The 15,417-nt window shown below is 40.3% G+C and overlaps 1 protein-coding gene across 1 annotated transcript in view; it reads right to left on the reverse strand.

Annotated features, from left to right (window-relative positions):
* The window catches only part of GRID1 (glutamate ionotropic receptor delta type subunit 1), a 456,933-nt gene that overhangs the window by 258,327 nt on the left and 183,189 nt on the right, over positions 1-15,417 (reverse strand). The window contains exon 3 of the mRNA XM_084210662.1: positions 9,700-9,984. Coding sequence (XP_084066788.1) covers positions 9,700-9,984 — 285 coding nt within the window. The remainder of the gene's footprint in view (positions 1-9,699; positions 9,985-15,417) is intronic.

Below are 15,417 nucleotides of genomic sequence, written 5' to 3' on the forward strand. Positions count from 1 at the left end.
TTTGTCTAAACCAGATCTCAAGGGAACTGGCTAAATCATAGGAATCCAAACAGGAAGAGGATGGTCTAAGATTCCCCTCAAAAGCACTTCAACCCCTAGTGCCATCACTGACATTACACCAATATTACGTCTCCCTGAAGCCAGTAGGTGGTTACTGGGGGTTGCTGAACTTGCCAAACTCACTTGTCTCTGGGCTTTCAGGCTCTCCTTCTACCATAATTTGGAATTTTCTTTCATTCCAATGATTTAATTAGGATTTGAGGGAAAGAAAACTTAAATACACCTGTCATGAGTACTCAGTCAAACCCACTAATTGGCCAATAACCCAGCATTTCAAATGTTCCTCTTTGCTCGCCTCCCACCCTTCCCATTGCAAGGCTGCCCTTGTTATTCCTATTTTAGTACTGAAATATATTGTTTCACTTAATTACAGCTTGTCCAGACTTATATGGCTACACAGGATGTGAGAGAATAAAAGATATACAGCACCACAAAGACTCCCACAGATACTTCTTTATACAGCAAAGCCACAGAATGTCACCAAAAGCTCCTTACTAAATAGGGAGAGTGCCCTTTGGGTGGTCCAAACTACTTTTAAATAATTTGATGCACTCCTATATGCTTCCATACATAAGGCAATCATTACAAAGCATCCTTAATGCAAAGCAACAGAGAAAATCTTCACTGGAAATAAAAGCACACTGCTGTTCCTTCAGCCAAGATTTCTATTGCACCACAAGGACTTGGTGGGGTGTCCAGTTAGGTGTTGGTAGTCAGGCTGTGCTGACTCATGAATACAATGCCAGAATTTGACCTTTAATTATTCCTCCACAGCAGGAAGGATTATTATCCCTGTGACAAAAATAAGTGACAGTTCCTTCCTGTAAAGATTCTGTCATTTGAAGGAGAAAGATGATTACAGAGAAATGTTGGTCCTAGTTAATGGATTATTCCTCACTTAAAGTTCCCTCGATGATATTATACAGCTTTTGGAAGATGAGATATGTCTTAATTCCTGTTAATGGCAATGTCAAATATTAATGCAAGTGGGCCAAAGCAAAATGAGAATTACTGAGGAACTGCATTAGGACAAGTGAGATCACTGGGTTATGGCCCACTATGCAAAGAAGGCATTTTGTACTTCAGGCACTGGATGTTGCTTGGTCTTTTGGTACAAACATAACAATTCTTTTATTGCACAGTTTCTATATTTTCCTGACTCCCCCTGCATGCTTTGCTAGAAGATACTTTGCTGTTGATATAAGCAAACAGTGGCCAGAAGCAGAGCAGAGGAAATCACTCTGACTTTGGAAATGAAATTCAAGCCAGCCATCACACACATCAGCACTAAATCACTATCCTGAGTTCCCTTCCTCATCTGCTATGCAATAGCTGAAGATTTATCCACCCCAAGGTTTGATTCTTGCTGATGGATGAGGTAGGGTGCTGGGAAGGCCATGGAGCAGGTGATCTTGAGTGGCATCATGCAGTGCTTACAGGACTACACAGCTGGTGAAGAGTCTGGAGCCAAGTGCTACAGGAGCACCTCAGGGAGCTGTGTGTCTAGCCTGGAGAAAAGCAGCCTCATAGGAGACCTCTCCTCTCCCTGCAAATACCTGAAAGGAGGCTGGGGGTCCATCTCTTCTACCATGTAACAAGTGAGAGGTCAATGAGAAACGGTCTCAAGTTGCATGAGGGGAGGTTTAGATTGGATATCAGAAAAAAATCTCTTGACTGAAAGGATCACCAAGCCCCAGAACAGGCTGCCCAGGGAAGCAGTGCAGTTGGTGGAGTCACCATCCCTGAAGGCATTTAAAAGACCTGTAAACAAGGCACTTCGGGACATAGTTGATAGTTGGACTTTATGATCTTAAAGGTCTTTTTCCAATCTAAATGATTCAATGAAGTTGAGACTGTCAGTAGTTCCTGACCCCATAAGACATTGCAAATTGATGAACTCAACTGCTGTCACCAAATAGTGTGACAGTAGCTGTTGTCATTTAGTGCTCTCCCATAACAGGGAAAAATCAATTAAATTATTGCAAGAGATGTCCCAGATCAATTTTTGTCTCTTTCTTGAAGCCCTCTATAATTCTCCCATATGGCTTTGTAAGAAACAGTCTATTTGAGTCTTGGTTACTAAACCAAGAGACACTAAAAGAAAATATCCAGTATTTTAAAAGTATCTCTGTAGGACTCAATGTTCCCCAGTAGTGAGACTAATCCTATTTACTCAATTTGTACACAAAAAAAAAAGGCATTATTTCCACTTAAACAAATGCTATCATAAGATGGTGAATATTAAATCACTCTCCAATAGAACTCAGACACTCAGATTACATTGGTAATGGGCTCTGACTGAAAAATCCAAACTTTTAAGCATTTTTTCCTCTGCTTTTTGTTTCATTTTTACAGTCTACATTTTCTCCTCAAATGATTGAAACAACTCTTAAAATAACTCCCTGAGCACCAGATTCAAACATTAAATACATGAGAAGGTAAATGCAGAAGGTATAAAAGACCCACACAGCTCAATCAAATGAAGAGCAAAACTCTGCCCCCTTGGCATGTGTCTGGCCTGGGAGGTGCTCTTTGGGAAGATGTGCACAGCTAGCTAGACATTGAAAATAGTTTGGGCAGGGTGCTGAAGAAAGCCAGAAAACCCACACAAAGGTTCAGCCATAAGAAAAATGAATAAATAAAACACAGAAATATGAGAAAGCAAAGGAATGGGATTGCTGCCTCAATAAGGAAAACAGAAGTGGTAGGAAGTCACATCAACTGTTAACTGGGTAAAACAAACCAGAAACAGTTTCCAAACAGGGAAGAACCTAAAGAAGTCCTGCCCATAGTGGCATCTGAAGGATTACTGGGGGGACTGGGCAAAAGCACAAAAGGAGCAGAGGAAATGTTTCCTTGATTCTGCATATGGACTCATGTATACATTTACACACAAGTGTATACACATGCACATTTATATGTATATAAATAGACATACTTCTTTACTATTTTTCTTGAAATTCACACATAAGTATCTCTCTATATATATTTCTGTATCTAAATCTATCCATACATATGTGTGTGTTTGCATGTATATGTATACACACAGATGAATCCGCTCCCCTACTGTTTTCATGAAAGCCAGTAGGGATTGGGAACTTATTCAAAGCTCATTGCAAATTGAGATATCTGAATATATTTTCTCAGAATGATGTCATTGCCTGGAGCCCTGCATACATCCTCCAGGACAAATTTCTACCTTTCTGTTCAATTTCCAGATATGCTTTCATCCAACAATTTTCCAAGCAGATGTGTAAGCATTCAGTCCCTAACAAATCTGAATTAAAGAAACTCCATTCTGGAATGGGGTCCTCAGATTCCCTGCTCAAGTACACCAAATCATCCTTACATTTCTCCTTGCCTTTTTCACACACCTGAACCAAGTGTTTACCTTCATGCCATCAGTCTAAACTCAAGAGATTGTATCTACCTTCAGTCAGGGAAAGGAAGTCAAGAACTTAGACCTTCTACAGATGACATCTACACTTTTCAAAGACCTCTCTGTCCAAAATGAATTAATTTGCATCCTCTGGTTCCAGGTTGCTGAAATTGCCCTTTCTCTAGACAGTGTGTGCTGTATTGTTCTGTTTCCGAGTATAAAGGGGGAAAACAGAATCACCAATAGCCCCTGGTTTCTACAAAGTTAAGCCTGAAGACTGGTCGCTAAAATGAAATGAGTTTAAAAAGAGACATTAAAGAATGAACAATGAGAGCTTTCAGGACTACATTAATAATCACTTTTGACCAGATGACAGAGTTGAAAAACTGGTTGAAAACTGTAATAGAAACTAATAACACCTTTAATTTCCCTTTCTCATGAGCATACACCCAGATAGAGACTTCTGAAGTCTTTTAAAATACCAAGCGATTTTAAAAATATCTATTTTGAATAAAGAGTGTTAGTCCAGGGGGTTTTGAATTTTCTAAAAGAAATTGCATCATCTGTTTGCAAAACATCTTTCAAACTATTTGAAAGCTCAGATTTATTTCCTGAACTTGCCTTGAATTTTTGAGTGACAAGATGCCTGAAACTGCCCAAACTCCTGGTCCAGAGATCTCTGACTGGTTTTTGCTACCACTGAAGTTTACAGGAAAGCTGTGATAGTCCACATTGAGAATAAAGGCTGTGCCATAACTTCAAGATCATTTGTATATCACATGAGGCATTGTCCTGCATGCATTTCATATGTTTCATGGGAACCAACCACTGCCCATGCTCCCATACCTTGCTAGGAATTATGGGGATTAGAGAGGGGGAAATCTCATTGCTGCTATTAGCACACACTCACATACCTTAAAAATCAAAGTAGTAAAAGTAATGTATAAGTAATAATTGGAAGTTAAATTGACTTTCTTTAATTACATTTGGTGTTATATACTGTGATGCATTACTAAATAAAAAGAAATACCATCACAAATGACAAAAATCCATGCTTAATTTAAGCAGCCCAATTACTTTAAGTGCTGCTACAGTCAGAAAAGTGATTCAAGGATAACACAATTCCATTTCTTCAATAGCTTCCAGATCAAATTCAATGTAGAAGTCAAAAGGTCAATTTGTTTTCTCTACCCCATGGTATCACAAACTCCCTGTTGGACCTGGAGAACTTGGCTGAATTCTTTCTTTCCCGGCATTCTCTGCAGCTGCAATGATGATCATACATTAAACAACACAAACTTTTTAGAGGAAAGTCTTCATCTTTTCCAGGTGGAATTTATATTAGTCTGGAAAGTAAACATCCAGTATGCAGCTATACCTAATAACTAGGTACTGCAGAAATTGTGTAGAATAACTACTCAGACAATTCCGTTCCTTACGAGGTGAAAAGGTGCTTGGCCCCAGTCCATCCCTCCCCTTTAGTACCTCATACAGCAAGCAGCATCAATGCAGAGGTGGCTGAGGATTCCCTCCCTAAGTGATTGCTGTTGCAGACTAATGAGCATAAAGTAGTTACATTTCTCTGCAGCTGGCTCCTTAAAATCCATCTATCTTACTGTTAAACAGCAATCTCAATTCAAGTTTCTCCACAACAGTTCCAGCTGGGATACACCAACTAGTGGGAAGAAAACCAGGTATTTTTAATAACACATGCAAACTCTTATCAGCACAGTCATGCAGGACAAGTCAGACACTTCCTGGTAGGGTCAGATTGGCTGAACAGGCACCTACCAATATACATGCAGGTGGCTCAACACCTCAGGTGTCACATTGCCTGTATTTATGTTAAACAAGGCATGCTCACTGGAAACACAGCAGCCCCAGTGATGCAGAAGTGGTTGTCTGGCAGCTGAAATCATGACACAGAAAGCAGAAGATAACTTATGTTATAAACAGACAATGATAAAAGAAAACTTAAAGCAACTAAGGTGAAAGTAGCTCATATGCAAATGCTTTGTATTGCTTCTTTTTTGTTGTGACAGTCAATGTTTCACATCACAAGGGATTTGCAGTGCCTCACGTGGACTGTGCAAATGCATGCATTGCTCAATTTTCATTACAATATTCCTCTGCAAATGAACTATATGCAAGGGTAGCAGCCTGCACAAAGGGATCTTAACAAAAGACAGACCATTCCAGGATCAATATATCTTGCTGTAAAACTATTAACAGCACAATTCCCGTAATTTCCAATCATGGCTGAGGCCCTTGACAGGCAGGACTCAAAAATGAAACTGCCACATAATTGCTGTGGGAAACACAACTTCCCACAAAACCAGTCATATCGAAAATTAAGTGCCTTCTGCATAGCAAGATTGATCAAGTAGCGTTCAAAGTTAATGCAGCATCAGTGAAAAAGAACAGACCTCTAATCTAATTAGAAATCAATAAACTGTGGCCTTGGGGTTTGTCTCCTGTAGGAACCAAGCTTCATAGCTTGGTTTGGGAGGTCAAATGATCTTCAAAAGTTTCTTCTGTAAAACTTTTATACAACAGTTTTCTTCAGCAAACAACACTCACTTATTGACACCAAAACTTAAGAGTAAACTATTGCAGCTACTTTTCACAGGTCTAATACCATTTTCATTGACTAAGTGGACTCATAAAATACCCCTATTTTATCTTACATTTTGCAATATAGATATGCAGACATGTATGAAGGAAAGCAGAGACCTAACCTAACTATAGAGATAAAGTGTTTTTCAGTAGTAAGGTTAATCTAGTGAAAACATAGCTGTTACTCGCATTTCTCTTCAGAAATACAATTTAATATGCCTCATTGTTTTCATTTTCACATCCAGCCTCCAAAACCCTTCTAAAATCCATCCTCTAACCACACATCTTGTTTATTTGCTCACCCTAGAAGCAAGTTTCAACTGTTTATTTCCCAAGCCTCATCTTCTGGTGGGTGGCACCCACTGCTTTTAACTGATAGTCATTTTACAGCTTGGTAAGATTCTTTATGAAACTTGCCCCACTACCAATTTTTCTGTCAGAAAGTTTGATTACTGATACTTCTACATCCAGAAGGTCAGCAAAATAAAATATTAAACTTCCCAGCAGGCCTGTGCACATTGTTGCAATATATGTGGAAACACAAAAGATGCTCTTGTAGAGGAAAACATAATTCAAAATACATCAGCACAGCTGAACCTTCTTAGGATGACACAACAGATAAGAATTCCGTTGCAAGTTCTTTTACAGCTGGGTAGACCTGGTTCCACAGAGCACCATCAGAGAGCTATTGGCAAACTTAGGGGCAGCTGGTTTTTTCACCCAAAAATTAAACGTCAGTCTCAACAACAGCAGCCTCCCAGTGTGATCAATGGGGAAGAGGTTTCTGTGCATCTTCTGAAACTACACACAAGCCATAAATGAGAAAAGCAGTAAAACAAGGGCTAAATCATGAAGATGCAATATCTTATTAGCGTCTATCTTTTCTTGTATAAATACAGAGAAACTGAATGGATAATCAACCAATCTTTCCCCTGTTGATACAGCTCAGTAGGAATTTCTCAGTTTCTTTTTGAAGACTTCAAGGCATTTTACTGTAAAGGACTATCCTTTCACTGAAGCTGTGCATACATTTTTATCTGTCATTTCAGTGTAAAAAAAGGCATATTTCATTGTAACCACAAGAATACTAGGGCCTTGTTAGGCTGTTCAGAAACTACTCCATGTTTCTAACAGCCAAGTCCATTACTTTTCCAGAGAAATTATCATTCCAAATGTATGTCAAAGAAGGGACAAGTAATAACTTAAATAAATAATTTTCAGCTTCAATGTAATACAGAGGATGTTCTTTAAATTGTGCAATGCTATTTAGCCTTCAGAAAACCTGACAGTTACTACAAGGAGGACACCAAGGGTCTTTAGAGACCAGCATATGAACAAATTAAAACACTACTCAAAGGAACAGTACAACTTTCAGAGACCAGGTAGAGAAGGGCCACTTATTATAGAAAACCACCAAAGCCCAGTGCTGGAATCTCTCTGTAGTCACAAATATGTCACCTCCCTCATCACGGTCGACAGGGAACTCCTGCCCATTGGGAAGGGAGGTGCTGCTGGAGAAGCAGGAGCAGGGCTCTGTGGAAGCTCAGTGCTGAGGAAAGGGCCATGCCCCTTGAGCCAGGCATCTGTTTTGGAGCTCAGCATGCAATATCCTGGGAGATGGATTGGTTATTTATCCTCTCCACCAATCCACGCCCAGATCTGGCAAGGCTCAGTTGGCTTCTTTATGGAAACCCCTCCCACCAAATTCTTACAAATAAAATCATTCTGCTGGAATTAGCATAAGATGGATGTCACATCCATGAGGAGAAGGAGAGGAAAGAGCAGCTGCAATGCACACCACACTCCCCACTGGAAGGAGAATGCCTGTGGCAATCTTCCATAACCTTAATGTCTTACTGATACAGCCTGTGCCAAATGGAAAAGATCAATTTGATCATAACTTAATTTAGAGGTACGTGAATAAAGGGTTTCAGGATTTGCTACTGAGCTGTTAAGCCTTTGCAAGGAAAAAAAAAAAGAAAAAGACAAAGGAACACAGATGCATCACTGGAAGAAGGGATACCATAGTTCAGTAAGCAGATAGTTTAGTAGGGAAAATTGCAGATTGCACATCGAGCATCTGGGGTGTTTCTAAGACATCCTAATAAGATTATTTCTTCCCCCTTCATTCTTGAAATAACTGTTAGAATAATTTTAACTCTTTAAACCCAATCCTCTGCTAAAGAGCTACATTCTCATCACTATCTCAAGGCCACCACAAGAACACCTACCACGTACGTACCTTGTGACTTCTCCTTTCAAAGCATTCACTGTTCAAGCATTACAGAGGACAGTAATTACAGGACAGTTTGTTTGCTGGGTTACTAGATTTTTTTCAGCCTACATATTAGCTCTAAAAGCATCATGGAAGTCTTCTCATGCTTAAAACAATTCTATGTTGTTAAAAGGATGTTACAGTCTCAGTTGATTTTCTACTTAAACCCATCCTCATCATCCTCAATGTTCCTGTCAAAGAAACAGCAAATAACTGTAACAACTGAGAAGAGAAATCTGCACCCAAGACTCAGGATTGTTGGCTTTTCCATTGTTTCCTTCTTGGATTTTGGGAATTTTTAAACCAGGACTAACCAAACTTCAAAACCAAAGGTTCTATATCTCTCTGACTTGCCACTGAAAATCTGATGGTATATAGGGAGAATGCAAATAAAGATTTATTTTGCAATGGTGGAAGACATAAAATCTAAACTATATATGCATAGACAGACATAAGATTGTTTTTCCATACTGTGATTTAACCTTAAGTTTCCTTTTTTTATATTTTGTTCATGGTAAATCACCACGTCAAAAGATTATGCATCACATTTTAAAGCAAAAATGTTAGCAGGGTTTTAAAACACGCCATAAAAAATTTATTTTCCCCATTACAGGATAGTCCTGTATCCTAAGACAGGAGTGCTGAATATACCACAAGTATAACATACGGAACAGTGTTCATATCAGTGAGCAGGGTGGGGGGATACAAAAAAGAGTATACACAGGTCCCTTTCCCTCTGAGAGCCTGGCACAATAAGAGATTTGGGGTTTTATTATTCTTTATGCATATCATAAGGTACCAGGGCAGAGACTCCTTTTCCTCAAGTTTCAGCTCAAAGGAAGAATTTTGCTGAAAGAAATGCATGAGATTTAGAGAAAATGCTAACTCTACTTTTCAGTTTAATGCCAGGAATATCACTGTGAAATTTAGTCCAGATACAGAATAGTGTGCGGAAGCATGTGAAAAAAAGTAATAGTTATTGTGAAAATTTATTTGTAAAGAGAACAGTACTCAGCTTTGATAGAAAGCATTTCCTGGAACAGGTAGAGACCATGCTGAACTTCCTTGCACATCTATGTGACCCCTGCTGATCAATGTCAGCACTTGATTAATATTTCACTGAAAAAGTGTGAGAAGATTCAAACTTTGTCTGTCTGGGTAGATGTTGCTAAGCAACTTTGCTCCTTCTCTGGGAACTAGTCTTCACAGCAACCCTTCCTTCATGACAAAGACCTGCATTCACTTGAAGCACTTTGTCAATGAAAAACCCTGCAAGTCATATTCCACCCTTCCCTTTACATTTCCCTCCCCACCTCCCAGCTGAGAAGAAACCAACGTGCCGGTGCCTGAAGCGCTGTCCTCCCCTTACCGTAGTCGCTGTCGTAGAAGACGATGAACTTCTGCCAGCGCAGCTCGGTGACCAGCTTGAGCATGACGTCGTTGAGGCGCACGGGCGGGCGCGCGGCCAGCGTGTACTCCTCGTCCTCCAGGCTGGGGTTGAGCTGGCAGGCCGTGCGCGGGGAGCCGCCCGTGCTGCGCTGCACAAACAGGTGCGGGATGTGCATGGCGTCCGTCAGCGACTGCAGCGCGTTGGCCGACGCGCAGCCCGTCGATGTCACCAGCGCTAAGATCCCCAGGGTCATCAGGTCGCAGGCTGGAGAAGACAAGACGTAAAGCAGGGTTTGAACGAGCTCAGCAATTCTTTCGGCTGACCTCGATGCTAAGAAGGGAACGAGGAAGGTTTTGCCCTTGCCATCAACACAGAGCTGAAATTATTTCTATTGCGCTATCAGCTGAAGCCTTTCACAGTTAGGTCCTGTACCTTTACAGTAGGAGACGGTATCTGCAATCTGTCCTGTTATGCCAAAGTGGAGAACAGATAATGTAACTACTGTCAGTCCCTGAGACAGCAGCTGATGTGGATGGAGATTATGGCCCTTACTTCAGGTCAGTCCTGGTGCATGCAGGAACTAAATTCCCATTTTTTAAAAGTCATTTGACTGCTTTACCCCTTAATCCTTGTTGGGTACACTGGATGAAGATTTTGGAAAATAAAGAGCAATTTCCATTCCAACTATTTGCCTCATACCGCAGAGCTTTGAGGGAATTTTTAAATTGATAAAAAACATTCACTGTGTGTGTCAGAGTAGTGAAGAAACAACAAAGGCATTCTTCAGAACCAAGACAACCCAAGAATGACTAAGCAATTAATAGCAACAGTGTAGCTGTCCTTAAAAAGATCTGGAAAAGCACGTATCATTTTAAAACACAGCATATACATTTGATCTCATCTGTTTTGGGGAATGAAGCATTATTCCCATGCTGAGTTTGAAACACAGACCATGGAGAGGCCTGGACAGCCTGCTCTGCTGCTCAGGGCACCACTCATCGTGTTCTTGCAGGACTTCTTCAGATCAGGCAACCTGATATTCAGCTGCAGTTAGAAAACATCTCCAGCCAGGGCCCTCAGCAGCTATCCAGTCAGTATTGGTGATGAGACTCTGTAAGAGTGTAAGGAAGCCAGGGATGCTGTTTTTTACTAACTCTAGTGAATAAATGGCAAAGTTGGCCCTGGGAGCTCAGCACAGGAGACCCTCATAGGTTTGGCTAGCACTAGCCCTGAGGGTGCCCCAGGGGCACTAGGAACTGCCTGCTCCACCTTTGAAGGGGGCTGAGTGCAAGCTCAGGGCAAGTTCAGCACTGTTTCAGACCCCGACAAGCACAAGCACAGCCCACCCACAGGAAACCCTTGCTCTGCTCCCCCAGCACAGCAAAGCTGGACAGGAGGGGACTGGAGAGGTGCCACAGCCCTGGGAGCCCTGCAGGAGCTCCTTAACAGTGCATGAACAAAGAGCCTCTGGGGTGCAATTCAGAGCCCTCTGGGACACCCAGAGAGCTGAGCCCGAAATTCAGCTTCCAGCTGGAGAAGGAAGGCTGCCCATGCTGGTGCTTCCCACTGCGAGGAGACTGCACAGGCTGTGGCACTGCAGCCACACTGCCACAGGTGATCTGCAGCCTCATCTCTGGTGGAAAGGCAAAAAAGAGAACACAATCTATTAAAAGCATTTATTTATCCTACTTCAAACACTTAGTATATCTCCACTTTCAGAGGCCAGAAAGTCAAAGGAAGTAGGTTATGAATAATTAATAGCAATTAATAGTTAAGCATCAATTAATATTAATTACATCAAGTCTCCATAAATACACAACTGTTTCTCACACAACCAATGAACCACTCCTCCAAAAATCTTCTTAGACCAGACAGAAAATAGATATATTCACTTTGATATGGGATAGCAGAAAGAAAATGTTTGATCTTCTCTGTGCACAGAATGTTCAACATGTATCCTGATGCAACAAAGATGAAGAGCTTTTAAAATTATTTCCTTGATGGTCTTTACAATAAACATATGTCAGCTGCATTACCTAAATTTACTCTGTGTTGATTATAGCTATATGAAATTGTTCTTTGTTTTTCCTGAGAGCTGACCTGATTTAACAGCAGGGAGGTATTATATTTGCCAAATGGGAGACCCAGGTTCGGGAACAGATTTGATTTCCCAGGCTTCTTGCCAGAGAAAACCGAACATGTCATACAGGTAATTTATTTAGTCACAGTAGGGGAGGGAACAGAGAAGTGAGAACAGAGGGAGAGAACAGCAGAGCTGAGCCATAAACCCCTGCAGAGATCACCAGCCAGCAAGCTTTGCTGTCACCAAGGGTGAGAGCAGCAAGCCACACGGGGCTGTAGCAGGAACAATTTACTTGCAAACCAGACAGAAGGAGACAAAAAACAAAGCCCTTTCTGATGGGAGGCTGCATTGGAGAGTCACTTATTTGTAAAATTCAGAGCTGATCACCAGTTGTGTAACAAGAAAAACCTTCATTCAGTGGCTGACACTAACCAAAAGCTGCTGCTTATTACAGCAGAAAGACCAGAGAGGCAACAGATCACAGCAAATGGGCCCCCTTATCTCTCAGCACAGCCCACCAAACACAGCTGAAATATCTCAGCAAAGACCATTTCAGCTGAGGCATTTTCCCAGTGTTTTGTAGTTTCTGTACACGGGTTAGATTGAAGAATTAGTCAATATGCTTCCACATTCTGATATTTTTGTCAATTTATTATGTTCTGCCTGAAAGCATATGCTGCTTAGTACGTGTGCGCTCCTCTTGCCTTTGTTTTGAGATAGCAGGCAATAAAAACTGGAATGACTAAAGAAAAAGTTTCATGTTTTCTGAATTGCTTTCTTTAGTCAAATTATAGAATGTGAAACTGAACATGTCATTCCTAATAGAAGACTTTCATTATACAAAAATACAATGGATTCCAAGAAGTTCAACCTCTCCACAATTATTGCACTGAAGGGTGAGAATAAGCTTTGAGGACATAGAGAAGGAAAGTATTACTTTGTACACGAGTAACACAATGGGGAACAACAACATAACAGACTCCATTAAAAAACTCATTAGCTCTTAAGGCATCTCAAAATTCTTTAGCAAGGGAACATTCAAGAATTACACAATCTTGGGAGAAAATGCTGGTGGACCACTTTTTTTTTTTTACTATTTCCCCCACATTCCTACAATTTCTTGCACAGAAAAGTGATGCAATTTTCTGTTTAACTTCACAATAGCTATGGATTTGCAGTAACAATCAAATATCCTTGACTCTGTGACTGAGTAAATGGCTAATTCTGTCTATCAACTGCAGTTTCATAAGCGTTCAAAAGAACCTGCAATTTCTGCATAAAAATTTCATAACCCTGATCTTGACATTCTTACAAGCTGAATACATTTGATTTGAAATGCTTTGGTCCATATCAAACTACCAACATAAGGGAAAGGGGAATCAAAACACCTTGAGAACATCAGTGATCTTTCAACTATTACAGTTATGGTATTTGCTTTAAAGTATTTGCTCCACAGATGAAAGGAAATATTCTGGTAATCCAGCCCCAGATTTGACTGCTATTTAAACAGATACAGATATTAGTTTACTGCGCTGACAATTACTTTATCACCATCAAACTTCCTTTTAGGAAGACACCAACATCATACAAACCATACAGTAAGAAATGTGCAGTCTGACACGAAAATATGATCATACCTAAAAGATCTTCATTAATGTATTTGATCCAATTAAATCATGTCATGGTGTTTGTTCAGTGTTGGCCTCCATCAACAGACCATGTCCCAAGCTTATTCTTAGATCTTATTGAAGTTTCCCAAACAATTGATTAATCCTCTTTGCCATCGTTTTGGTGAAGTGTCTCTCCTAACTTCTAATTTTGAAGTGTGTTTTCAGAGACTTCCTTTTACACATCTGCTTGACCCTTTACGTCTTGAACTGTTATTTCCATCACAGTGTTTCACAAGACATTTCTTTCTTCTCCATCTATTGCCTCTAATTTTATTCTCACATCATAGCAATATATACAAAACTCTCTCATTCTGTGACCCACATCTCTAACTCCAGATCACAACTCTATTAAGACCACACTTAAGCCTGAAAAAGAAACTATTAATTTTCACACTTTGCCTTATCCACATGACCTTTCTCATCACTCCTCATGGCACGTGAGACAACACAAGACTTGTACTTTGCTGCAATCATCCTTCAGGTCTTGCATTTCTACCACTGCTTCCTGTACTTCCTAATTCTGAGGACAGGTGCAGATGGCAAAATCCTGATTTGGCACCATCTTCATGGGGATATTTGCATTAAAAGCTTTATCTCAGATCTCTGTAATTAAATCCCTCTCTCCAAACCACTGGGGATTAAAATACTCCAAGAGAAACCGTTATCTTGCTCCTGGCAATGCAACAACATGATCATCTCCCAGTCTCCCTTTCAGTGACTTCCTATTATCAGAAAAGGATAGAAACTTGATCCTTTGCTTCCTCCATTATCATCAGAGCAGCTGCCAGTGTAATTTACAACAATATATCCTCCTACTGGCATTCACACTGCCTCTTCAAACTTCAATGTCTTTCTGTCTCTCACTTCTGGGCATCACCATCCTGCCCACTCTGGACACCCTCTCTTATTTAATACATCCTCCTCAAGTGTTTAGTTGAATATTTCTCTTTCTTTTTCAGTTTGACTAGCCCTTAGGAACTCTTTTCTGCACTGCAAATGAAGAATCATCCAAATAACAAATAACTTGCATTTTTAAAAAAATCCCTGTCTGAAAATTGAGAGGCTGCTGCCTTTCCTCTTGGAAAGGTTTTCAAAGGAAGGAAGATAACTTCAGACATGCTGTATTGCTCTGCAATGAAGTGATTAACTAAGTTGGCACCTAAGTGTCTATGATTAGGTTTGAAAGCCACCTTCCTGCTGAGACAAGGGACTTCATGCTTGCCTCAGTAAATCTGACAGAAAACTAATTTTTCACATTATTTATCTTGGAAAGTCTGAAGAACATGGCAGATTCTGGGGAAAAACCTCTGGGTTTGGGAACTTAAATCCTCATATTCCATGAGATTATCAAGGCCTGTAATATCTGCTGAAAATGCATAATTAGCAGATCCCAATGAACTAGCAAGCAGATGCAGAATGTCATGTGCTATATACAAATGAACTATTATATTATTTATGGGTATAAAATTAGCAATTTGGTTCATTACCCAATTTCTAGATAAACAGAGATACATGTAAAATTTTGGGGTAAAACACTAGAATAACCGAGAGTTAGGAGATAAAAATGTATCAGTTTGGAAAATTGTGTCTCAGATCAAGATGTAGGGTCTGTGGGAAACACACCCCCAGAGATATTGTCAAATTAAATGGAAAAAGTCCTTCTGGGAGGTTTGTTGGAGCACTGAAATGATATAGACAAGACAATGACGCAAGGAAAAAAACTGCCTCCACCAAGCAATATTTCAAACTCAAAAGGATAATGATACAATTCTTCCAGGTAAAGCCAAAATAACACAAACTAAGGAAGGGTTTTCATACATATCTAAGGAAAACCTGACTGTTTCTGCTGTAGTGCATGAGAAACTTCCATGAAGTTAGGGCACCAGCCCACAGCTAATTCAGTCACCCAGAAAATGGCAAAAGACTATTAGCTATCTACATCTT

Source organism: Fringilla coelebs (genome assembly GCF_963513975.1).
Source record: "Fringilla coelebs genome assembly, chromosome: 8".
Classification (NCBI taxonomy): Eukaryota; Metazoa; Chordata; class Aves; order Passeriformes; family Fringillidae; genus Fringilla; species Fringilla coelebs.